This window comes from Lampris incognitus, chromosome 5, assembly GCF_029633865.1.
Source record: "Lampris incognitus isolate fLamInc1 chromosome 5, fLamInc1.hap2, whole genome shotgun sequence".
NCBI lineage: Eukaryota > Metazoa > Chordata > Actinopteri > Lampriformes > Lampridae > Lampris > Lampris incognitus.
Window position 1 is genome coordinate 13,441,895 of NC_079215.1, and position 27,357 is coordinate 13,469,251.

At 46.3% G+C, this 27,357-nt stretch overlaps 1 protein-coding gene across 2 annotated transcripts in view; it reads right to left on the minus strand.

Moving 5' to 3' along the window:
- Window positions 1-7,339: 7,339 nt before the first annotated feature.
- dclk2a (doublecortin-like kinase 2a) overlaps window positions 7,340-27,357 on the minus strand; it is a 59,213-nt gene continuing 39,195 nt past the window's right edge. For both annotated transcript variants that reach the window (XM_056280065.1, XM_056280064.1), the window contains exons 5-17: window positions 26,357-26,407; window positions 22,023-22,117; window positions 19,424-19,496; window positions 18,024-18,132; window positions 17,434-17,491; window positions 16,424-16,543; window positions 16,108-16,254; window positions 15,806-15,939; window positions 15,268-15,345; window positions 14,796-14,892; window positions 14,203-14,283; window positions 13,895-14,008; window positions 7,340-9,927 (exon numbers count right to left, since the gene is read on the minus strand). In XM_056280065.1, coding sequence (XP_056136040.1) covers window positions 9,064-9,927; window positions 13,895-14,008; window positions 14,203-14,283; window positions 14,796-14,892; window positions 15,268-15,345; window positions 15,806-15,939; window positions 16,108-16,254; window positions 16,424-16,543; window positions 17,434-17,491; window positions 18,024-18,132; window positions 19,424-19,496; window positions 22,023-22,117; window positions 26,357-26,407 — 2,021 coding nt within the window. In that variant the 3' untranslated portion in view covers window positions 7,340-9,063. The remainder of the gene's footprint in view (window positions 9,928-13,894; window positions 14,009-14,202; window positions 14,284-14,795; window positions 14,893-15,267; window positions 15,346-15,805; window positions 15,940-16,107; window positions 16,255-16,423; window positions 16,544-17,433; window positions 17,492-18,023; window positions 18,133-19,423; window positions 19,497-22,022; window positions 22,118-26,356; window positions 26,408-27,357) is intronic.

Below are 27,357 nucleotides of genomic sequence, written 5' to 3' on the forward strand. Positions count from 1 at the left end.
CAAATGAAGCCCCCTGAAGCCGATCAAATGCGCAGCCCCCCCCCCCCGACACGTGAGCTCTGCCGGTCCTCACTGTCATCGCTCTAATTTTGTATAAAGTCGGTTGTCAGACTACGTAAAAAACCTTGACGTTTGCTGTGCAACTTTCTGTCACCGTACGGAATCGTGTCCTGATTGAACTGCTTTAATCTCTTGGTTGCCAAAATTATTTCCCGTGAAGGAAATTAGCATTGATATCGCTAAACCCTGTACAGATTGGCTTAAATGAGAATATTTGTATTGGCTGCCCTCTTGTGGCCAAACAGTGGAACTACGTCTGTGATGCTGCTTAATGTAAAATGAGTTTGACTTTTTTTTTTTTTTTCCCACAGCCGAGTTTGTTACACCCCGGGCCATCCTGACTGGCCATGACTGTGAGGTGACATGTGCCAGTGTGTGCGCTGAGTTGGGACTGGTCATCAGCGGCTGCAAGGGTGAGTTGCGTATCTGTCAGGATGGATATACACGCCGCCGCATTTGTTCATACTAGCAAAGCACGAGAATTCGTCAACGACAGGATCCTTTTAAAAGTTGCCATAATGAGGTACTAAAAACCTTGTGCTCCCTGCCCTTTTCCCAGAGGGTCCTTGTTTGATCCATTCCATGAATGGGGACCTGCTGCGGACCCTGGAGGGTCCCGAGGGCTGCGTGCGTCCCCGTCTCATCCAGTCTTCCACTGAGGGTCACTGCATGATCTACTACGACAAGGGACAGTTCTGTCTCTTCAGTGTCAACGGCAAGCTGCTGGGACACATGGAGATGGACGACAATATCAAGGTAACAAAGCGTTTGCCCTGTGACCCGCGCTGTCGGGGCGGCGCAGGTAGCATGAAATCAACGCCGTCGGTACTGGCGCCCAACGTCCTGATCGCTCATAGATAACCGTGTCAAGAAATTTGTGGTCGCTGTCCACCCATGTGATGTTGCTCACTTGTATCCTAGTAACAACATTACTTCAGGTCAAGTGCGGTCTCATGCGAGCAGGGCGGTTTCTAAAGTTGGGAGAGACGTTATGAAAGGTGACAGGGTAAAAAGTGAGCAGGGCCAACAAAACCTCCCAGTGCCAAAAGGCCTGAAACACGGCACCGAAATAAAATAATGGCGGTGTAAAAGCGGTAAGACCTCAAAAAAAAAACGCCATGTGTGAAACTGTGTGTGCATGTGTGTGTGTGTGTGTGTGTGTCTGTGCAGCGTCATCTTAGCGGCCTTGCTGATTAAAGACTCGCTCATGGTTAGAGGGCTGACAAAGGTAGAGGTCAACGTGCCTGGGGGCACACCACGGCCTCCGATCCCTCCTTCTCTTTCACACACATCCACCAGAGGAAATGGACGCTTTGATCCAGGACCCTCATTGTCATAAGCCATTGATTTTTGCCGCGGTGCTGGAGAACATTCCAGAGACGCGGTCATTCTCGGACACCAGGCCCATTAAACACCTCCTAGTGCCTGAGCACACATTCCCACATTTCCTCCTTCGCGGCTTGGGTGACACAAGATGGTGGCTGCGGCCTCCGGTTTTCCTGTCCTCTGTTTCCGGCTGGGTCTGGGAAATGTAATCGAGCTCGAACAGACGTTCCCACACCTGCTTCCCATTTAGGAAGCTCTTCTGCCAGCCGGCACTCCCCTTTCAAAGCACAAAGCTAGCTATTAGAGGAGTGAGTTGGTACAGACGTCCACACCGCGGCATGATGGATACGGGTTGTGTGGACTAACATCAAAAACTCCCACACAAATCTCAAACTTGGAGTTTCATCCAAGGCATACCGAGATAAAAACAAGCTATTATGAGTCTGGCTTGCGGTTTATTTCCTAACTTAATATTTGCCACAAAATAATTTCATATTCGGCCTCCGCGTGTTTAGGCGACCACGTGTTTGATGACTTCCTGTGTTGACTGAGCAGTACGTACTATGGGTTCATGTCACATATCTCAGGGGGGTCGGCCACCCAAATCCGACAGTGAAATTACATTTGCAGACTGTTTTGTGTGTCTTCAAATTCATCCTGTTTCTGTCCACCTCAGTAAGTCCATCGATAAGCTATGGATGGTTCTGCGGAGGTAGTCCTGCACGCCATGACGCTCCCTCCATCACGCTTTATTCATGGAGATGTGTGTGTGTGTGTGTGTATGGTCCATGGATGTCCTTGTTTTTCTCTACACTTTAGCCCTTCTATCACTAGGAGGATTATATATTTTGATGTCATCTGCCCGTAAAACCTTCTCCCAGGGGTCCTGCAGTTTATCTTCTTTTTTTTCTCCAAATTCAAGTCTGGCTTTTCCACGTCTCGCAGTACAGCCCCTTTGTTTCTCTTTGGGAAGTTGTGAATCATAATACAACGTTGTTTTACTTGACATGTGCACCCCTCATCCTTTATAGATTTTTAATTTCCCCCAATTTTTTTCCCTTTTTCTTCCCCATTTTTATCTCATTCGCTATATAGTGTTGGACAACTTATTCACCACCTGTTTTTCTTTACCCCCCTTTTTTTTTTTGGCTTCCAGACTGTTGATTGGGCAACACCGATAGTCTCACCAAGACCTCCGGTGGTTATTTTCCTTCTCTTCATGGTAACACGTGTCTCTGTCATGGACGGTCTAAAGTAGGGTTACCTCTGGAGCCTCTGGTCTGTCGGTGGAAACGTGGAGACCACCGGACCTGCCGCGTCCCCGCCATTAAAGCTCTCACGTACACCAGAAGGGGCAAATAGAAACCCCCGAACAAGTAAAGCCCCATCCGAAGCCATTTGCCCCGCATGCCTACCAACGTCTATGAGGCAGGGCTCGAACCACCACGGTCTCATGACCCTAGTGTGGAAAAACACATATGCATGCACATACCTGCGCGTGATAGTAAATACTCTAGACTTCTCTCAAATTACTTTTTTTATTTTATCTGATATCCATGTTTCTTGAACGTGTGGGTTAAATTCGGCTAATCCTGATAATCTCGACGCTTTAAAGGGCTTTGTAGTTTTCTCAGGGTCCTTTCCAAACGACGTCAAAGCTCTCCCAATTGTGGGAACGATCCGGGCCATTCCGAGCCTTGTCATCTCCCCTCCGCCGCCGTAAATTCCTGTTGTGTCAGATGGCATTAGGAAAGTCCTAACATTCTGGAGCGAGGCTGAGGGAGACTTGGGCCCCCCCGCCGCCCCCCTACAGTCAGATGGTCTGACGTTTTACAGTATTTAGTGCACTTTTGTAGGCACCAGAATCAATCTTCGAAGCCCCGGGAGCCTCTGCACAGTATGACTCCAGGATAACTAAGTGTTTGTCCTGGCCCGTGGTATGCACTTAGAGAAAGACAGAGAGAGAGAGAGAGAGAGAGAGAGAGAGAGAGAGAGAGGGCAGGATGGGGGTTTGTGTGATGTATGTATGTGTGTGTGTGTGTGTATTTATATATTTTGGAGGTTAAATGACAGACTAACAGTCATCATCACAGTCTAATGACATAAGCCATGCTGAACAGATTGTAGTCCTTTAAACTCTAATATAACTTGGGTTGTGTAACCACTCGGGGATCTTTTTTTTTATTTTTTTACTACGTTGGCTGCATCGCTGTAAGAGGGGGGAATTAACGGCACCGTAAATTATATTTTTTTTACATTTACCAGGCACAGCACCCCCCCCCCAAAGAAGTAGGAATTATCAGCATTAAAGAGCATGTGGTTCTGCTGGAGTCATTTTTCAGCTATCCGAGCCTCTGCGGCCATCTTAGCTCCCACCGAGCCACCGGCCATCTTGTTTGACCGCCCGGTGACAGAGGGCTGATTTATAACGGCTGTCGGCAGCCTCCTACCTGGCTTGGCTGCCTCGTCTGCCAGCTCCGCAGGCCCGGGCCGGGTTTCAGCAAGGGTCACGGGGTCCTGTAGGACCTAGTTAGTGGGCCGGCGGTGCAACGCGCGATTCTGTAAGCCCGGGTAACGCCGAAACCGGCAAGTTTGTGAGTTCTGAGCAGTTTTAATTTTTACACCTGTTGAGAGAGCCGAGCCCCCCTCCCCCCCCCGTAGGCTTGTTCCCACGGTTTACGTCAGGCGGATTGATCGTGATTGGCGTAATTGCAGATTGTATCTATCATTACTGTCAGATTAAGTCTCGAGCGTTGAAACACAAGACCCAATTACCGAACACAGAACCTGGGCCCAGACCAGACATATCAAAACACGATGCCGCGCGCAGTCACGCTCCACTTCCCAGCCGTGCTGGACGGCGATCTAACACACGGCGTCGGAGCCGGATTGATTGTTTAGCCCCGGTGCCAGTGCGCGTGCATGCACGCACACGTTTATGCGCGCGTACTCGCGTGTGCCTGCACCCATGCACGCGTTTGCGTAGCGTTTCTAAACGACGGGAACGAGAAACAGAGCTCGCAGTTAAACGTGTAGCGCCTGTGTGATACACAACACAACCCTCACGTCTCCTCTTACTGTCAGATCCACTGCTCTCTCTCTCTTTTTAGGGCACTATTTATATTATAATGTTGCTCACAACGTCAAATAGTTCCTGAGAATTACTCTTTTTGTTGTTTTTTTTTCCAGCCTCGGCGATTAAACTGAAGTCCTTCCCATCTTCCAACCGAACCGAAAATAAACCTGATCCAACACATATGGCGTGGGATGATTGAAACGTCTCCGGATGAGCCGTTTCAAAGCGGCTGCAGCTAAAAAGATGGCCCGACTTCGGTGTCATAAAAACCGCCAAGTAGGGAGAGGAAAAAAAGCTCTAAATTAGGATCATTGGCCGCCCTTAAAACTCGCATTCTGCCTCGTCACTGCAGCAGCAGCCATGGTTACCCCTCTGATTGATGCCCCAGCATGTTTCAGTTTCGGCTTCCACTGTGTTACCGTGCGCATAACACACTGCAGCACATGGTTTGATTTGTGTCGGCCAGATGCCCGGGGGGACCCATTAAACTGTAACACTTCACAGGAAACGCAGATGAGACGAGTAAATCTCAGATCCTCGCGGTGGGGAGCCGTCGTTGTTGCTAGTCGGGGCCGGTGCACCGAAAGCCCCGTAAGGGGAGCGGCGCTGGACTGCGATCTGCGCTTGCGTCACCGCGGCCCGCGGTGAGTTTGAATTTACGACGCGAAGCGGCCTCGTTTACGCGCCGCCGCTGCGTGTGGGACCGCGTTGTGTAGCTTTGCTGTTGTTTTTTCCCGCCGACACGTCAGAAGGACAAACAGCAAGTCCAGACGGACGCCCTCCGGAGGCCGCGTAGCGAATCTGCTACACCTGCATAGTGGCACATGTGACTCGTCATGTGACCGGAAGCCGTTCGGATGAAAGCCGTCAGGAGGATTAGGAGTAATTCTTGTGTCCCCGTCTCCGCAGGCCATGCTTCTAAGTCGCGATGGCCAGTATCTACTGACAGGGGGCGACGGAGGCGTGGTGTCCGTCTGGCAGGTCCACGACCTCAAAAAGCTGTTCACCTACCCTGGCTGCGACGCGGGAATTCGCTCCATGGCCATGTCACATGACCAAAGGTAAACACACACACACACACAAAACAAATCTGGGTCCGCTTTAACCCATCGCAGGGGCGTGCAAAACCTCACCGTCCCCCCGTCCCCCCCCATCTCTCTCTCTCGCCCGGCCCCTTTAAAGGTGCGTTATAACCGGTATGGCCTCTGGGAGCATCGTGCTGTTCTACAACGACTTCAACAGATGGCATCACGAGTACCAGACGAGATACTGACGGCTTGAGCAGCCGCAGCCGAACCTGAGGAGGGAGATGCTCACGGTCAACAGACGCAAGCCGAGGCACCCGCACCACGCCGATCCTGTCGATGGCGCTATATCTGTTCATATCCTGATGTCATGAATGTATCTTAATGAAAGAAGGAAGAAGAAGAAGAAAAACAAATCCTGTTATATCGAAAGAATCGAACTATTTTTAAAAAAAAAAGGGCATTGATATATTTTGTAGATCCTAGAGAACTTTTTCTTATAATTTAAATCATAGGGTGGGGGGTTAAAAGCAAATCTATTTTTAGCTCTGAGAGTCTATTTTCATCTCCTCAGAAGGAAAATACGGATTTGTGTGGAGCTAGCTAGAAACTTATATATTGAAGTAAAAAAAAAAATCTAAATATTTGTGTACTTTAGGATGATTTTTGTTTTCCTTTCTATAGGTAAGAATACAAAGGGGGATTGATAAAAATGTTGGCATCAATTGTTAATGTGCATTTTTTTGTGGTTTTTTTTCTCTCCCTACTGCGGCCGCGTAGCAGATTAGATACGAGATGTTTTCGGCAAGTGATGCTGGAGTCCTTGTTAACCTCGCTAAAGGTTTCAGCCAAGAGGGAATATCTATGTGCTGTTTAACCGTAGCCTTCCACCGGTTGGAGAATCCATATCTGACATGTCCGTACCTCCGCGCTTGCTGAGATTGCCTTCACTTGCATGGCTCACAGCTCCAGAGTGACGTGTTAAGCTCTCACCGCACCCCCCACCCCCCCCGCATCCTAACAAATGGGTTTAAAGATGCGCTTGATGTGGAAAGCTCCGGTCATTAAGGAGGAGCTTTTCTTTTCCTGGAGAATGAGCCATTTCAAGATTATTTTTTTTTTGGGAAGTTTCCTTATTTCATTGTTCCATAATGACTGAATAAGCAAAACGTCTAAATGTGTTTCTTCTACTCACCTAGACAGGGATTTCTAGTCCGCGTCCCATGTTTGGGAAGGCGATGGAGGTGTGAGAGCTTAGCAAGATGGGGCACATCCGCACTTGTTTTGATTTCATGCAGAGCACATGACAGCCAGTGACTGCCCCGGCCGGCCTTGTAGGTTAGAGTCCTCTTTGAGCCTCCTGTGTCCAAAGCAGACTTACAGCAAAGCGAGACGTGGCATGAACAGAAGGGCTTGCTCCACGTCAGTCTGATTGTGGTAATTTGCTACTTAGGACAATAGAGTCGGTTCAGCTATGGTATTTAAAGAGGAAAAAAAAAGTACTGAAATACATTTCCCATGAGCCCCGAGTAAAATCCCCATCCTGATGTGGTTTTGAGGCAACATTCCATTAGTTTGATCTGAGCTTGATGTGGTTTTAGTCTCCGGTTAAATGACAACTACTGTACGTGTATGTATCTGACTCAATATTTTTGGCAATCAATTTGGAGTGTTTCTGATGTGTGCCGAGTTCTGACAATAAAAATGGAGTTTTATAACTTGACCCGGCCTCAGCGTAATGTCAACACACCATCCAGACTCAAGTCTTAAATGGTGCGGCACCCTCCGGTGGCCGCCCGCATGATCCGGCGTTACACACACACATCCAACACAAATATACATTTTTGCGTCTTTTATTTTCATATCTTTGGGGTACTTCTAACTCAAGATGTCGGGATGTTAAAAGCGATCTGTCTACCCAAAACCGGTTTCTCTAACTTGACATGGCTGATCCATTTAAAACCGTCTTTACATACAAATTCCCCAGTACAAACTGCGTTGACAAAGCTTTATGAAAGTCCACTTTGCCCATACATACATACATATATACAGAGGCTTCAGAACACACCAACCTTACTTTTTCTTCTTGCGTGTGCTTATGTGGGGAGAATGGGATTACTCCTGCAGCATCATGTCCTTAACAAGAGTAAAACGTGAACTAGAGCCATGTTGAATCTGCTGACCCACCAACAGTGGTGAGGATAAAACGGCGGGCTTTAAAACAAGTACATATGGACAGAAAAATCCCTTTATGCTTGTGATTATAAATTTGAAGAACTCAGCATTTTTACCCTACCCCCCCCCCACTAAGCTGGTTTTGATAAAGGCATCGCCAAGCTTTTGAGCAGCCCCTGCACCTTGAAATCACATTCGTCTGTATAAATCCCACAGATTATCGACCGTTTGTGGAGTATAACCGAGAAACGGCATTTTAGCTAATTTCATGCATCCTCTGTCATTGTCGACATGAACCGTACATATTTTTTTTTATATATCGGCACATTACAGATGTCAGTAGACGAGACCAGTTCGCATGAGCTGTTCCTGAAGCTCCGGTAAGCGTCAACAGTTTAAAATCATTCATGATTAACAGATTTATGAACAAACCGGCTCCCTTTCCTTTGGTTGTATCTTATTTGCAGCAATTACAACTACGGGGGGCGATGACGGGTCAACCAGAAGCGGGTTCAGGCAAGCGAAAACCCCGTCAAGTTTTAGTCGGATCAAGTTTTTTTTTTTATCCAACTTAATATCTACAGAGTGCACATCAAATGATAGGTGTGTGTGTGTGTACTTTAACTGCTCACAATACAGAGGGGGCCTAGGCTAAACTGCACAGTGGGGATATCTATCGCGTGGCCTCCTCTAAGGCGTATGTTGGTACTGGTTGTAAGGAGCTGCACTCGTCTCTAGGATTCAGCTTTCTACAGGCAAGCTAGGTTGGCAAATTCAGATTACTCCGTGTACTGGAATACTTAAACCACAAACGTACGATGGGTTTCTGTTTAAGCCAAAAAACAAAAACAAAAAAAACCCATCATTTACTGTAGGAAGAGGTGTTTTGTCTGTGGGTGTGGGCATGCAAATGAACACTTCTACAAAACAGAACCACAGGCAAACCTTACTGAGATAATAAATTAAGGAGAAAGCATTCACATCAAAATGAGTACAGTGTTGCATGGCCCTCTAGAGACAACCTCTCAAAAACACAGAAATATTGAGTTCATTCCCTTTGTCCAGACCTCGCATTAATAAATAAACATACCGTAAATACAACTGATCAAAAAAAAAAAAAAAAAGTCTTTTGTCCTCTGTCTCAGAAAATGAAATGTGATGAGTGAATGGAAGATGTGATACAGTAGCATTCACTGGGGCTCAGATTCAGCTGGTGGGGATGATGGAGGCTGAGCTGTGGTGTCTAAGCTGTTGGGCCCCTCTACACGTCACATGAGAAAAGTGGTTATCATAATGAGGGGACTATGGGATGTGGCTACAGCAGTAGATCAAAATAGCCTTGCGGCTAAGTAAGTGCCCCCACCCCCACTAATACCCTTGTAGCTGAAGTAACATCAGTGGTTAAAAGGAAGGTGAAAGTGGGGCTGATGGGCTGGTGGGCCTGGGAGGTGGTGAGGGAGGAGCAGCAAACACAGCTGGCTGGATGGGAGAGGAGAGAGTGGGGAAGGAGGGCACTGCTCTGATGGGAGAAGAGGGAGCAGAAGTGGCTTGTTTGGTTTGGGAGAGGGAGGTAAGGAGGATGCCAGATTTGTTCGGGGAGGAGGAGGCCGATTTTGGGAAGGAGGTCGAAGAACGGGGAGAGGGAATGGGTAAAGCCGGTTCGGAGGGAGAGGAAAGAAATGGAGAGACAGGTTCGGTGGGAGAAGAGGGGGATGGACAAGGGATGGGCGTGGTGGGAGCTGTGCGAGGTGTACAGGTGAAGAGAGCAGGAGGTACGGAGGGAGAGGGGGTTTCGGGCTGGGAGGCGTTGTGAGGAGGTGTTGGGCAGATGGATGGGCAGGCGGGGGATCTTATGGTATCTGATGGGGAGGGGGTGGATATAGATAGGACAGGAAACACTTGAGCGGAGGCCAAGGGAGATGGACTGAAATCCAGTTTAGTGGAGGAAACATCATTTACATTCAGGGACTGAGGACAAGGAGGATTAGAGGTGGGCTCGGCGTCAGGAGCAACAGTTTCCGGGCTCTCGGGGGCCTCGAGGCAAGCAGTCTCAGTGAGCGACTCCACCTTGGTAGGTTCCAGTAGATTGGTGGGTGATGGCTGGTCGGTTGGAGAAGCTGGCCCGGTCGTGGTTGGAGGGGCTGGTTCAGCCAGAAGGGCAGAAGGGATTTTATCGCCAGCCAGAACAGGTGGAGGCGGCACAGATTGAGGCCCCGCACAGCGACGGGTGGTGAGCTGGATGTCTTCCTTATCTAAAGCCGTGTTCTGGCAAGCGAAACGGACAGAACAGTTGGTGACACTCATTCTGCACAGCCAATAAATAAATAATCAATGAGGTTAGAACAACAAATATTGTGGGTCAATCTACAATGAGAGAAACGCTGGAGTTATCAGGACTACGAGTTGCTATTCTACGTTTACTTCAAACCCTCTTAACCAAATAAACTGGGTGGACATTGTTTTTGCACACCGTTAACTGATCTTCTCTTTTCGTCCTATTTTAGCTCATACTGAGTGCTGTGAATGAGGGACAAAGATGATGAGACAAGCCAATGGACGCTGACATAAATAACTGCATGATAAGCCACATAGCATACGCTTCACACAGTAGACTGACCCAACTGGGGGGGGGGGGGTTAAACGAGGTTGTGGGTGCTATACTACCAATGTGCAGGGGAAGGGAAAATGAGAACGACCCAACATTTGCTTTACAAGATGGTAAGCAGGGAGATTTTTTTTGTTGTTGATAAAGTCACATGATGGGGGTAGTTGAGGTGGAAGTCAGTGTCATTTCTCATTTGCCCTTGTGTCTGTGGAAGTGGCAGACGGAGGCGTAGCGTTGAGTGTTAGTACATACCATTGCCTTGGAGCTAATTCAGAGGGTGGTAATGCACGCGTGTTGGAGGGGAGGGGAGAAAATGCAAAAAAGGGACAGAGACTAGTCTTACTTACAGCTTCACACACACACACACACTCGAAATAAAGTTAACACAAAAAAAGCATGATGAACAGCGGACAGATATTGTTCCAGCCCAGCCGTTCCAATGAGGCACCAGTGTTCAAGAGCATAACATCCCTCGGTATTTGAAAAGGACTGAGCTGGGACAAATCCACTGTGTACTGTGACCATCCGGGGACTATTTTAGCAGCGACACCCGTCTGTGGATCCTACATCCACATACTGGTCATTCAGTTACAGTGGGAGGGGTGTAGTGAGCTGCGCTCATCATGACCAAGGCAACAGAGCATCTTCAGTTTGCATCCATCTACGTCAATTGTCACCAAACCCGACATAATTTAGCACAACGGCATTTCTCTCTTTGATCCACTAGGTGGTGGTAGAATATAACACATGGGAAAAACCACCCAGGGGTAATGTAACTCTAAGCACTACTGTTATGGATACGCTGGATAAAGTACCGCTGCATTAATGAGGTATCAATAGTTTAAAGGCTAGTCTGGAAGAGGCCGCTAATAACGGCGGTTTGGTGACTTGACCAAGAGGGAACCAAATGAAACTGATCCAAGCGTGAGCATCGGCCCTACACAGTAGACAAGCCCAATAGCACCCCCAAAAAAACCCTGCAAGGTTGTAAACACGGCTGATTTTCTTACATCCCAACGTTGATCAGTGAAGTGGAGTGAAATGCGAGTGAGAGATGGGCAGAATACGGAGCAGGAAAGACGGCGAGGAGGGAGCGAGAGGAGCCGTTATAAAATGGGTTAAAGCCCAAAAGGTTGCTTGGCAGATTATTGCTGTAGAGAGTTAGGTAGCTCCACATCGGCCTGATATTATGAGCAGATATTGCAGCTGCTAACTTGGGGAAGAGATGCTGAGAAATTGTAAGAAACAGGAGCGAAGGAAGTTGGAGTAGCTGGAGAGGAAGTGTGAGCAACAGTTAGAATAAAGGAGGACAATAAACAAGGCACAGGGTACGAAAGAGAGAGGGGGGGTGGGATATGAAGCGTGTACCCGGCACAGCTCCGGGCGTCCCCTGGGGTCCTGGGTCGAGTGTGAGGGTGGGGTGAGGAGGAGGGAGAAGGAAGAGGAGGAGGAGGGGCCAAAGCCAGGGCCTGCTTTTACACCTCAAACTGTCAAATAAGATTTACAACAAAATGAGGCTCCTCGTGGCGAGGGTAATCTAATAACATTTCAAATACCACATCAGTATCGACGATCAGAGGAACCCCAGCCGACCCCCTCGCCTAAGGGGCCGTCTGGTTTTTTTTGCCTCTGTGGAGTGAGTCTACCGAGATTTGCTCGTCTCGAGGCTCTTTTTTGTGATGTTGCCCCGTAGGCTGATAATGTGCACTCGCCTTACCGCCTGACAACATGTCATGTTTTGGTTACAGCTAAGGCGTCGGTGTTTTTCTTTAAAGTTAGACTGAAATCAGTAAAGCGATTTAAGTTTTCATATCTAAAAACCTTGAAGGTGGCAAATTAACACATTCAGCAATCAGCAACAATTCTTTATTTGTAGATGATTAATATTATGGGGGGGGTTATAACTTTATCCATAACTGTTATCATCTCATGAACTGAGGGGGAGTGGTTTGATCCTCATTAATATTCACGACCTGGCCTTTGAGTGACAAGCCAGGGTTGGCAGTGAGTGTGAGCAGGGTTTTGTATTTTGATGATTTCATCTGATAGGAGGTACGTAAAGGAGCTCTTCATCCCACCATCCAGTATCCAAGCCGCTTATCCCGATTGGGGTCGCAGGATGCTTGGAGCCTATCCCAGCAGTCATTGGGCAGCAGGCGGGGAGACACCCTGGACAGGCCGCCAGTCCATCACAGGGCCGACACACACATTCACACCTAGGGACATTTTAGTACAGCCGATTCACCTGACCTACATGTCTTTGGACTGTGGGAGGAAACCGGAGCGCCCGGAGGAAACCCACACAGACACGGGGAGAACATGCAAACTCCACACAGAGGACGACCTGGGATGACCCACCAAAGTTTGGACAACCCCAAAGTTCAAACCCAGGACCTTCTTGCTGTGAGGCGACCATGCTAACCACTGCACCACCGTGCCGCCTAAAGGAGTTGTTAATAAGAAAAATGGAGAAACTGAATTCTGCCTTTTATACTGATATATTTATTTCTCAGTAGAAAGAGATGGTGCAAAATGCATGACGATTAAACGATTATGTAACGTTGGAAAATATCAGTCTTTCAATTTTGGTCCTACTTAAATAGTTCTACCTTGACCAACCGGTACCTATTGCACACCTATCCATCCTGGGAGAGGGATCCCTACTCTGATGCTCTTCCTGAGGTTTCTTCTTCCATTTCCTGAAAATTTTCTGCAGAGTTTTTCCTCATCCCAATCAAGGGTCTACAGATAGAGGGTGTTGTCCACTGTTGTTTATTGTATCTACCCTTGTTTTGTAAGTACAAATCCCTCAGAGACCGCTATACAAATAAACGTAACTTGACAACACCACTGACAGACAAGAGAGACAGACACACAGGAAGGCACTGAACAGGGTGGGCTAGGTTTTGGGGGAGGGTGACTGGATATGACAAAGAGATAGAGCAGGAAGGGAGTCCCACCCCACCAACAGGAAGTGATGTGAGAAAGGCTTGAGAAGTAGACAGGATGGGAGGATGGGGCCGTGTGTGCATGTAGTCCTCAGACCAGCAGGAGATGGAGCAAACAATGAATACACGAGAATGAATTCCAACAGATGGGAGAGCCTTCCAGCCCATTTGCCAAGGCCAGCCGTTTCTTTAATTTCAGCTGTATAATCCTGACTGACGTGATTACAGCAGATAAGTAGTTTATAACTTGTCTGTCTTGTTTGATCGTCTCTAATGTCCTCTTGGATGAACATTTCATGAACTTGTGTAGGCCAGGAGGCCAGATTTTGGCCTGCTGAGCAAGTGGGAGTGGGATTTATCCAAGTGAATCCAACGAATTTCAATCTTCCATATTTGGGTCAAATATCATTTTACTTCCAAGCAGTGGAAAAACACTTGATATCTGGAGAACGTCCTTACATATTCAACCCACTGCAGACATCCGTCCAATCTTTTTTACTACTAATACCATGTCAGCCAACCAGTACTTGAGATCTGAGAAGTTATTGCTGGTCAACAATCTTATGAAAACCATAAGATTACACATCCAAATATACTGCAGACACTAACAAAGCTGTCTAAAACTACTACATTAAAGGATATGATACACAACTCTTTTTTTTAATTTATTTGTCCTTACCATAATGACTGACACCCCAGCTGTGGTGTTGTTATCCTTTGGCGTTGTGTTAAAGTGCGTCTTCAGTTTACCTGTAACCTCCGTCTTCATGTTGTTCTCCATAGCTGCACCCTCCTATACACACACAAAACAGTCATGTGCATAATGGCTTATCACCTACAGATACACAATGTGCACGGCACGTCACTGAAAACAAAATCAAACACTGATTGCTGGCAAACACTCAACACACAATCTCACTAACATTTTGCACTTGCACACACACACGCACGCTCAGAGACACATGTGAGTCAGGTGCTGTAAGTTACCGTGACCCAAGGGTGGGAGAGGACATCCTGTGCCGTGGAACGAGCCTCAACGTTGACCTGCAACATCTTGCCAATCAGCTCCTGGAACAATATGCACAGCCAATAAGGATGACATCATAGATGATCACGTGTCGGAGTCCTGACAAAGTTACTTACCACTCACCCCCCCCCCCCATTTCACATCTATCGAGGGGAATGTGGCTAATACTTGGCATCCTTATTGTGGGTAATGTTAACATCAAAGAGGCACTGTAATTTATCCGCGCGCGCGTGCACACACACACACACACACACCCTGCCCTAATTCTACACCTATACACCAAAGCAGCTGGAGATGCTGCTTTCAGAGCAAGTAGTTTCAAACCCTGATAGACGAATGCCCTTATTTAAAGCCACAGTAATTAAGCACGAGCGATTTAAACGGGGTTTGGTCTGGCATGGTAATTGGGGGCTGTCTTTGAAATACATGACACTAATATAGAGGGTTGGGGTGGTTCTGCACCCATCACTACAGGATAGTTTTAGCAGTGTGAGGTCACATGGTCATGTGACTGTGCATATGTGTGTTGAAGGAGGGTGCTTGTGGTCACAACCTTGACTGAATCAGTGATGTTGTCCCAGTAAGGGCTGGGGAAGTCCAGCCTCCCCAGTAAGATCTGGTCAAACAGGTCCTCCTGAAGGTTGCTCTCACTGCAGAGACAGAAAACTTCCATTACAGCTCCCTTAGAGCAATCTGCATTGCAGTAGGTGAGTACGACCAGACCTGAATATATTAAATTATACAACCTTGCATGGCAAAAACTGCCCTACACTTTCATTTTGACAGTACGATTTAAGACCACATAGCACATTCAGTGTCACAGGCATCCACATGCTTGGGCTGTTACAGCACAAGATTCAGGCCTACTCATCAGGCCTTATAACTGCACTTATAACTTGTGATTGATTGCAAATTGTCATCTTTGTATTGGAAATGGTTGCAGCATAACAGTACTGCACATCACGCAGAACGGATAGATAATGTGGCTGGAATCGGTTCAATTCTACGCTGTGACCTGGCTGTACCTTCTAAAGGGAGGGAAACCACACAGAAGAATGTAAGTAATAACACCAGCTGCCCAGATATCCACCTTCAGACCATACCTGCGAAAACACGGAAGGATAGAGGAAGATATAGTAAGATAAAAAGTTTATCGTAGCTAAATTAACAAGTTAAATTTCCACCAGTGTAACATCTCAAACTCTTTTACGCATGTGAAATACGTTAACTGTCAAAAAATAACTCCTATCGATCTCGTTTTACATTTCATTGCTACGCAGCACACGTCACTCTGTACTACATGTATGCAACTCAACCTCTGCTGGGGCATAAAGAAACCTGCTAAACTAGCATACTGAACTCCCCGATTTTTGGATGATAAAGATAAAATGCATGGTTTAAATCCATTCCAAATTACTAAAATGTTTTGACAACAGTGATTTAATTTTAAAGCAACTTGAGGATCAGTGCCAATGCAAATTTTCTGCAGAACCACTTCTGCCTTCAGTCGCACACCATGGTGTAGAAAGAACAGCAGAAAAAAAAGAAAGAAAAAAAACTCACCCAGACTCGGCAATGATTTCAGGAGCTACATATGTGGGGGTCCCACAAACGGTGTACAAGGGCCCCTCCACCACAGTGGCCAGGCCGAAGTCTCCTAACTTGAGTGACTTGGTGCCATCAGGGTACTCAAACACCTAAAGGGCCAATAGACACACACATACATAATTCTGTGCCAGTTTAATGTTCGTCAAACTTTCGGGCTTCTGTCCCAAGTCTCTGTCAGTCAGTCTGTGTGTGTGTGTGTGTGTGTGTGTGTGTGTGTGTGTGTGTGTGTGTGTGTGTGTGTGTGTGTGTGTGTTTACCAGCAGATTCTCTGGTTTGATGTCTCTGTGGACAATGTTCATACTGTGCAGGTACTTGAGGGCCCCAGCCAGGTTATACACCATGGCGCTGGCATCTCTCTCTGTGTATTTGGCGGAGGAGGTGATGGCATCAAATAAATCCCCTCCCTGTGACAAAATCAACACCTTTATCAATTAGCTGGTTAATTGCTGTATCACGTCTTGCAGAAAGAAAAAAAAAACATCTGATAGAAGGACAGATGGAGGACGAGCTGCCGAAGCCAGTTCCCTGCTTTGGGTGTGTATCGGGTCGGGTATGACTAAAACTGGTTTGTACCTTGACCAGCTCCATGACCAGGTAGAGTTCAGAGGAAGTGTCCACCTCCTCAATCAACATGATGATGTTGGGGTGCTTGACTTTCCGCAGCACTGCCACCTCATTCTCTATCAGGTGCTCCTAGACAGACAGACAGAGATACACATATGTGCGCACGCACACACAAACAGACCAAAGTTATTCACAAGCAGGAGTGATAGTAGCATGCTTACATTATAGTGAACATACACATACAGGGAAGTTGCACATGTTAATAAAAGAGATGGGCGTCCAGGTAGCGTAGCGGTCTATTCCGTTGCCTACCAACACGGGGATCGCCGGTTGGAATCCCCGTGTTACCTCCAGCTTGGTTGGGCATCCCTACAGACACAATTGGCCGTGTCTGCGGGTGGGAAGCCGGATGTGGGTATGTGTCCTGGTCACTGCACTAGTGCCTCCTCTGGTCGGTCGAGGCACCTGTTCGGGGAAGGGGGTGGGGAAATAGCGTGATCCTCCCGCGTGCTACGTCCCCCCTGGTGAAACTCCTCCCTGTCAGGTGAAAAGAAGCAGCCGGTGGCTCCACATGTATCAGAAGAGTCATGTATCGGAGGAGGTAGTCTGTAGCCCTTCCCGGATCAGCAGGGACCGGGACGATTCGGAAGAATGGGGTAATTGGCCAAGTACAATTGGGGAGAAAAAGGAGGAAATAAAATCCCAAAAAATAAAAGACAACACCTGCTGATTGCATTTGAACTGGTATAAGGTGCCTTTGTCTTGGTGTTTGTCATCGTCTTAGAAAATGTGTGCTGGTACAAATAATTTGAGGGGGCCAATGAATAAAACATCACAAGTCTAATCTAATTCCCCAGGATAAGAGGCTCAGATAAAACACACACTGTGTTGTGCTTGGGTGTTAATAATGCACAGTGGAAAACTAGGACTCACGGGAACCGAGGACCCAGTGAGTTTGCCTTGAGAGAGGGAGGAAGAGAGGGGAACAGAGACAAAGACAGACATATGCATACACACACCTTTCCACTGCACTTGGCCTTGTCAATGATCTTCAGTGCATACTCTTTCCCAGTGGACCTGAACAGAATTGATGCAAGTTGTAAAAATTTATATGCATACACAATGCAATACATACACAAACACTTTAAATGTACCTTGAGCATTACGCTAAGGTTCTTTTATATTTTCTACCATAGCACCCCCCCCCCCATCTTCTTCACACAGTAAGTTTGTAGACTCACAACTGCAGAAGGAGAGACCATTAAAATGCACAGGGCCTTATCATCAGAGCACTTCCTCATCTCTTCACAGACGGAGTGCTGACTCAAGAGAGTAAAAGGCTAATTAAGTGAACACACAGGACCTAATCCACCAGAAACTCCTCTGTGTGTTTGTCTAGATGTCTGACGCATTCTAAACATATGTCATTATGCCTTAAAAACCTTCAATAAGCAATTAACATGTCACATATGACTTAAAGCTGTGCTCAAATAGCAGTAATGAAGATGACTTTTTACTGACGGGGAAAACGCTAACACTGTAGATACCCAACACTGACAAAATACCAGTTGTCTAACAATCACCAACTACTTTGAGGTATTCCACCTACCTCTCCACGCATTCTTTAACCACAGCAAAGTTGCCATCTCCGATGACCTTGCCAACCTTGTACTTGTCCAGGATGGTGGAGGCAGGCAGACAGCGGTTGCCGTTGACTACTAAGAAAAAGCATGGATTACAACAGGAAATGTAGCTTTGCTGGGTTTTAAACACAATTTGGAGAAACGTTAGATCTACATTGGCTTTCACCTTTACCCTCCACCATTGTCTACAAAACAGGCTTGCTTACCAAACTAGTGTACTTCGTAATACACGAGTGCACACTTATGTACACTTATATGTCTACATCTCTACACTAACATCTTGTGGTGAATTAACAATTTGGAGCTGCAGCAAATTTTATCTATTTATTTTGGACCCCCTCCCCCTTTTCTCCCCAATTGTATCTGGCCAATTACCCCACTCTTCTGAGCTGTCCCAATCGCCGCTCCGCCCCCTCTGCCAATCCGGGGAGGGCTGCAGACTACCACATGCCTCCTCCGATACATGTGGAGTTGTCAGCCGCTTCTTTTCCCCTGACAGTGAGGAGTTTCGCCAGGGGGACGTAGCGCGTGGGAGGATCACGCTATTCCCCCCAGTTACCCCTCCCCCCGAACAGGCGCCCCGACCGACCAGAGGAGGTGCTAGTGCAGCGACCAGGACACATACCCACATCCGGCTTCCCATCTGCAGACACGGCCAATTGTGTCTGTAGGGACGCCCGACCAAGCCAGAGGTAACAGGGGGATTCGAATCGGGATCCTCATATTGGTAGACAACGGAATAGACCGCTACGCTACCCGGACGCCCCAGCAAAAAAAATTTTAAATCATTTTTAACTTTTGATCATTGTTTTGGCAGCAAGTATCTTGCCATCCTAAGACCTATCTTTCCATTCGTTCAAACCGTGTGTGTGTGTGGGGGGGGCTGGGGGGGGGGGGCTGGGACAGAAGCTGACATAATGGTTGTCAAACGCACACAGTAGTCCAACAGAGTCCACGTTTCACTGCCTGTGATGTGTCGATATAGCATGACTGGAGGCACGCTATCCAGCACTAGTTAGTATGCTCTCAGTTGTCAAAGTAGTGAGACACATTATTATGCCTTCACACACAGCTTAAGGGAATTTAGTTCAAATCTCTGTTCATGCAGCACTGGGGTATTTGACACTTATCCTTCACATGGTGCCCCGACCATTTCCCCCCACATGGAGGGATTCTGCTTCTGATGCTGCTACAGCAATTACTGTTATGTGCCCCTCTGTGTCTGGAGATGGGACGCAGGGAAAAAATGTTAGAAGTGGCAGTCAGCATCATGGCCAGGGGTGTTTGAATCCATCCCATGCTGTGCTGTGTGCTGGCAGACAGGGTGAGTGAGGAGAAAAGAGAAGAGAAGAGAAGAACAGCGTACCCTCTGTCTGCTCCTGGTGGTTACTGGATGAGCCATTGACATTGGGGGCAGAAATGTGATGGGAAGGAAGGATCTGGAGAAGTAAAAAAAAAAAAAAAAAAGATAAACACAGAGTCCAAAACAAAAACTGCAGAAAAGTTACCATGGTAACCCATGGCAAGAGGAAGTAAAGAATGCTTGACCATAAACAAATGCTGAGGGAGATAAATGGTAAGGCATTGTTTGACTATCACTGTCTCCTATTTAACAGATAAACACATGATAGATCACCTAATTAAAGTTAAAACAATTTAAAGGAAATGACTCTAAAATAAAATAAATAATCCTTTTGTAACAAAAATGTGGGAGAAAAGCTGCAGATTTTTTAGACTGTGGAGCATACTATATATATATATATACATATACATATGTGTGTGTGTATATATATATATGTATATATACACACACACACACACACACACACTAACAGTATAATAATTATTCTAATAAAGACAAAGTTCCTTGTGGACACAGCTCTAACTGAATGAAATGGGAATTTATAGTGCTGTACAACTCGTGACCTGGACTTTAAGGTGTCGCTTCAAAAAGTCCGAGGTGTTAAGAGCTTTTGCAGTAGATCTCCTCCTCCAAAGTCACTTATCAGCCGTCCACATAAAAGCATTACACCTACAGGTGAATGAATCATTTGTGAAGAGAGTCTTTCCTGCAGACACAGCATCGGCCATTTCAAAGTGTTTCGGCTATATTTGGAAATGTGGCAGATTTACTTTAAGATCCTGATTTACCACAGTATAGACCATAAGGTACTTTCCATGTACCTCTAACTCAGGGGGATCTATTATTTAGTCTGAAGGAGGGGCCGCCTCAAGTAGACCATGTGAATGGGTTTTGTTCATTTTCATCTGAACTTTTTTTCCCTCAATAAATCAGTATTTTTTATGGTTTCACTTGACCTGACCACTTGCTTCACTATGCTAGCTAGAAATCTTTTTCTAGATGACTACAAAGAATAACATTAGCTTCACCTATTTTCTACCAGATTGAGGACGATCCCCATTACATGAAATAGGAAAAACTATTTAGTCTTGGATATTTTAGATTCTAAGATTTAGATTCAATGATTTATTTTAGTGCCATTTATATATATATATATATATATTCTGATGAAGTAAGGTAGGAGGATAAACCTCTAGCCAGAGACTTAGTGTGAGGAACAGTATCTCTCTGAAGGAGGTTTGTCAGCTTGCCAGAACAGTTAAAAACTATGTACTTTGGGGACCAACAAGCAGCTTACAGAAGGCTCCAGTCAATAAATCCGATCACCATCTAAAACTCTACCTAAAATACATCACTGACCTTAAACATGAACTACGTCATACATGCCTGTCAGTGATTTGTCCAAATTTTTCTTGTACAATATTAACACAGTAGAGGTGATTCATCATTTAAAGCTACACTATGCCAGTTTGGTGCAGTAGTGGTGCTCGTTTTCTGTGAGAGTTACTTCTTCGGTGTTTTCAATATATATTGTGAGGATGCAGTGGCATACAGTAACAAAGGCTTGACGCTGTACTTCTTGTGTCTACTACCATGTATAAATCTATTCAAAACTACGGGAAGACTGGGTGTCTGGGTGGCGTGATGGTCTATTCCGTTGCGTACCAATACAGGCATCGCCGGTTTGAATCCCCGTGTTACCTCCAGCTTGGTCGGGCGTCCCTACAGACACACTTGGCCGTGTCTGCAGGTGGGAAGCTGGATGTTGGTATGTGTCTTGGTTGCTGCACTAACACCTCCTCTGGTCAGTCAGTGCGCCTGTTAAGGGAGGAGGGGGAACTGGGGGGAACAGCATCATCCTCCCACGCGCCATGTCCCCCTGGTGAAACTCCTCACTGTCAGGTGAAAAGAAGCGGCTGGCGACTCCACATGTATCGGAGGAGGCATGTGGTAGTCTGCAGCCCTCTCTGGATCGGCAGAGGGAGTGGAGCAGCAACCGGGACGGCTCGGAACAGTGGGGTAATTGGCCGGACACAATTCGGGAGAAAAGGGGGGGAAAAATCCTAAAAAAAAGAAACTACTGAAGACACATGGGTGCCTGTTCCTCCTTTGTGTGCAAGAGCCCTCTTTGTTACTGACAATATTGCAAGATCAGATATGTGATATGCAAGGAGACAGCAAGAAGGCTGGTCACACTAGACCACCTGATGCACCTGCAGCAAGACTACTCGGTATACTGAATGCCCAGTGGGTACATTTTTGTTGTGTATAAACTCATGCATAAACTCAACTTAATACATGGCAGTAGACAAAAAATAAGACTTTTTAGCATACAGCAAATTTGCATTTGTTGTACGCTACCAAAGATGTACTGCTCACAGCCAACAAGTACCCCTGCCTTGCAGAACTTGCACAGTGTAGCTTTAATGGTAACAAGGTCGATGTCATCCATTTTTACTAAATGGCTAACCCTAACCATTCACCTCGTGAATAACAACACTTATATTTAAGTAAATACATACATGTATAAAACAGCAGTTATCTTACTGGTGTGTGTGTGTGTGGTCATTTTGTGTTTATGTACATGTATTGTCTGACTCACCTTGAAACTGCGTGTAGTGTGGGGGCTGGTAGGAGAGGGGGTGGATGACTTGGTGGACTTGGGGGTTGAGATCTGGCTACTGGGGCCGCCGTTTACTACAGAGTGGAAACATCAACAGAGGACGATCAGAAAGGAAGACAGGAAGGAAAGAATCTTTCATACTTATCAGGTCTGATAAGCACGAACTACAACGCATGGCCAAAAGTATACAGACACCACTTCTAATTAGTGGGTTTGGCTAATTTCAGCCACATCCACTGCTAACAGGCAAATAAAATCCAGCATTCAGCCATGCAACCTCAATAGATAAACATCGACAGTAGAATGGATTGTACTGAAGAGCTAAGTGACTTTCAATGTGGCACTGTTGTAGGACGCCCATAGTTTTGTGAAGTGGAAACATCTAGGAGCAACAATGGCTCAGCTGTGAAGCAATAGGCCATACAAGCTCACGGAACAGGCCCGCCAAGTGCTGAAGCGTGCAGAGTGTAAATATCATCTGCACTCAGTTGCAACACTCACTACCGAGCTCCAAACTGCCCCTGGAAGCAAAGTCAGCACAAGAACTGTTTGTCTGGAGCTTCATGAAATGGGTTTCCATGGCCAAGCAGCCACTCACAAGCCTAAGGTCACCATGCACAATGCCAAGCGTCAGATGGAGTGGTGTAAAGTACACCGCCATTGGACTCTGGAGCAGTGGAAACACTTTTCTGCAGTGATGAATCACTCTCAACTATCTGGCAGTCTCATGGACCAATCTGGGTTTAGCAGATGCCAGGAGAACGCTACCTGCCTGAATGCATAGTGCCAACTATCAAGTTTATTGGAGGAGGAATAATGGTCTGGGGCTGTTTTTCAAGGTTTGGGCTAGGCGCTTTAGTTCCAGTGAAGGGAAACCTTAATGCTACAGCATACAATGACATTCTAAAGGATTGAGTGCTTCCAACTTTGTGACAACAGTTTAAAGAAGGCCCTTCCCAGTTTCAGCATGACAATGCCCCCGTGCACAAAGTGAAGTCCATAAATACATGGTTTGCCAAGTTTGATATGGATGAACTTGACTGGCCTGCACAGAACCCTGACCTCAACCCCATTCAACACCTTTGGGATGAACTGGAATTCCGCCAGGCCTTCTCCCCAACATCAGAGCCCGACTTCACTAATGCTCCTGTGGCTAAATGGGAGCGAATCCCCGTAGTCATGTTCCAAAATCTAGTGGAAAGCCTCCCCAGAAGAGTAGAGGCTGTTACAACAGGAAAGGAGGGGGATCAACTCCATATTAATGCCCATGGCTTTGAAATGAGATGTTCAACAAGCACATATGGATGTGATGTTTGGGTGGCCACATACTTTTGGCCATATACGTAGTGTAGGTGCTGAGTGGGTGAGGTAGACAATGATAGATTTAGTAATAAAACATTAAAAATGCTCTTAATGACTACATTCAATCCTAACAAAATATTGCAATTATACAGTTCAGCTTTCCGGACAGATTGAGAACACAATTCACCACACTGACTTAATAATCAATATTCCTCTTATGTATTGTTAATATAGTTAAACATTTACAAAACTACATCACAATTGACATCTATGTAACTACCACAATGAATACACAATCAGTTACAAAATACTTCAGGATGTGCATGAATGGAAAGAATTTCAGCTTTTTTTGGGGGGATTTTCCCCCTTTTTCTCCCCAGTTGTATCTGGCCAATTACCCCACTCTTCCGAGCCATCCCGGTCGTTGCTTCACCCCCTCTGCCAATCCAGGGAGGGCTGCAGACTACCACATGCCTCCTCCAATACATGTGGAGTCGCCAGCTACTTCTTCTCACCTAACAGTGAGGAGTTTCACCAGGGGGACGTAGTGCGTGGGAGGATCACGCAATTCCCCCCAGTTCCCCCTCCCTCCTGAACAGGCGCCCTGACCAACCAGAGGAGATGCCATTGCAGTGACCAGGACACATACCCACAGCCGGCTTCCGACCCGCAGACACGGCCAATCGTGTCAGTAGGGACACCCGACCAAGCTGGAGGTAACACGGGGATTCGAACCGGTGATCCCTGTGTGCGTTGGTAGACAACGGAATAGACCACTACGCTACCCAGACGCCCAGAATTTCAGCTTTTTAAGATATAATTTTCAGACTGTCAGCTACATTCTTCTCTGGTTCAACAAACAAAGTTAAAATAGAGCCTATAGTAGGTACATTTTACATGTGAGTAAATTGGTGATAATACGTGCCGTTGGTGTGGATTGGCATGTATGTAATTGGTGAATTGGCACATGCCAATAGCTTCTCTTCAAACACAACAGAAAGACTAGATAGGATTACTGTGAAAGGCCTTTGAAAATACCAGTGGAATCACATGTATGACATATACAGAGTACAAATATAGTGCAACCCACGACAGCCCACTGAGCTCTGCAGGCGGAGGACAGGGAGTAGAGCCTCCATAGCGCGAATGATTCATCCTCTCACCAAAAGACCATTTCTGATCCTCTCTCTTGGTTTCTGTGGTGAGTACTAGGTAACAACATCTCACATACTAACAGTTGGTCTACCTATCTGCATACACCAATCTGAGCTTATGAAAAACATTTTACACCTCCTACAGGCCGCGTTGTCACCCAATCTTCATGACTTGATGATTGTTTTGAGTACTCCACATCTACTTAGTGTGTGTGTATACCTATGAGAGCAGAATTTAGCTAAAGTGAGCTGGAACAAATGAGTGTAACTAATTCAGTTACTGGCTTTGAGTCTGAAGGCTTTGTGGCAGTCTGAATTTCTGTTAGATGGACCCATGCAGGACAAGTCAGCACCCGCGATTGGGTCTTGGCCAAGCAGAGACTGAGAGGTAGGGACGAGGGAGAGAGAAAAGAGGGCAGAGTGAGATTTTAAATGAGTGAATGTGCACACATGCTGAATTGATGACTGTTTTTAGAAAAAGAGGGAGAGACAGACAGACAGTAACCGATGGAGACATGAGAAAGAGGCAACAAAGAACGTATGAAAGAAAATTCAGCTGTGTGGCTAGGATGCTCAGTGTGAGATCACAAAGTATTTTTAAGACTAAATGAGGCCAGTGCCCTTCCCAGCTGCAACCCAGAATGAAAGGGTGAAATTTTCTCTGGTTTTAGCCCAAGAACAAGACCAAACACGATCCAGTTCAGCCACAGGATCCTTCTTCAAACAGGCTAACACCTTTAAGGCTGTGAGCACATTGGAAATGTTTTTGGCAGAAGGGTGCCTTTTCTAATTGTTTCCCACGGATTTGAATCATTTTGCTCACTGTTTACTTGCCCTGGGCGCCTCGCATTTAATGCTCTCAACACGACTTGCGTTTTTTCGAGAAACACCCTGAGCACAAAGTTGAAAAAAGCTCAGCTGTGAACAGAAAACACCTTGCTTCACGGCGGCTTTTTCTCTGCTTTCCAATCTAGAGAGTAAAAGGGTTCGACTGAACTTTTCACAACTAGGGCGGCACGGTGGTGCAGTGGTTAGCGCGGTTGCCTCACAGCAATAAGGTCCTGGGTTCAAGCCCCAGGGTAGTCCAACCTAGGGGGTCATCCCAGGGCATCCTCTATATGGAGTTTGCATGTTCTCCCTGTGTCTGTGTGGGCTTCCTCCGGGTGCCCTAGTTTCCTCCCACAGTCCAAAGCCATGTAGGTCAGGTGAATCGGTACTAAACTGTCCCTAGGTGTGTGTGTGTGTGTGTGTGTGTGTGTGTGTGTGTGTGTGTGTGTGTGTGTTGGCCCTGTGATGGCCTGGCGGCCTGTCCAGGGTGTCTCCCCATCTGCCACCCAATGACTGCTGGGATAGGCTCTAACATCCCCTTGACCTTAAGAGCAGGATAAGTGCTTTGGATAATGAATGGCTGGATGGATGGATGTTCACAACTAAGAAGACCTCAGACCGACTGCTGTGTCTGTCAATCGCTTGACTGACCAAAGAGCTAAAGCAAGTGCTCTCCACCTCTCCGTGTTTTAGAGAAATAAATATGTTGTTTAACAATAGTGATGCAATAATGATAAGTTGGATGGATAAGAGTTATGTAAGCTAATTTGCTCATCTCTAACTACTGGCACACCAGTGATTGACAGGCAACCCTGTGGCTGCCTGGCGACATCAAATGCCTCTCACTGCCGAAAACGTGTCCAATGTTATTTGGAATGGTACAAGCGTGCATCGCGTTAATACGCGCCCCATGTGATCACATCAAGTCCCTTGGGTCAATTTTCCTCATCTGATCATCATAACGACTGGTGAGACTGCTGCTATGATTGGGTGATGTCAGATGAGGTGGGTGGCGTTGGAAAGGCTCACCTGGGGATTTGACTGGAGATTGGCTGGTAGAGTAGTGGAGGGGTCGTCTGCCTGTTGAGAAAGGGAAGCAGAGAACGACGAGAAAAAGCATTATGAGGGCAGAGCAAGTTCACCTCGGAGAACAAATTACTGGCTTTAATCACATTCCCGCATTCTTGGAAAACCTATTGAATTTCAGATTTAGTCCTGACACTTGAGAACTACTGTACTACTCCAAACATGCCAGAGACGATCTTCTCTGGTGGTTAAATCTGACATGATGACAGCGGAGGACTACAGTAGCTGCTAGAAATAATTTCAGTGTCTGAACCCTCAACACAAAATGCTTAGTTTTACAAGTCACTACTGTCAGACTGGTGATGAGACAGTTTTGGATGATGTCAGATTAATGAGCTGATGAACAAAAAATGCCATGACTCACCATGAAAACTAGAAATTTACAGCGTTACACTGGCATTGAATAAATAGAGGAGCTTTTGCACAGGATGTGATGTGCTAGCGGTATGTATTTGCTCTGGTGCCTCAGCTCATTTTTTGTAGCATTTCAATGACATTTGCCACCCATTTTGCACAATTCATAATGCATTTACTTGGCTTTCCAGTTCACTTTTTTCTTGGCAGGATACTTGGTCAGTGACTGTCCAGTTCTCCATAAATACAAGAGAATCTATTAAAACAACAATCCTAGAGAAGTTATATGACACTGATCAATGGCATATTTAATGCAATAGTTTACTCATGAATACAGTTACTACTGGGTAGGACTTTGCCAGGAGAGATGATATAGGACATAACGTTTTACATATCCAATACAGTAGCCAAATGCAGAAGAATAGTTTGACAAAGGAAGTTGCTGTGGTTAACAAGCAGATATAGCAGGACAAGCTCATAGAAAAAACTTTTACTATAGATAGAACAACATAAACCGCTAAAACCAATGTTCAATAATGTGGCTTTATTTGGGAAGGTGCTGATACAGTAGCACTGGCAACCTCTGGGGT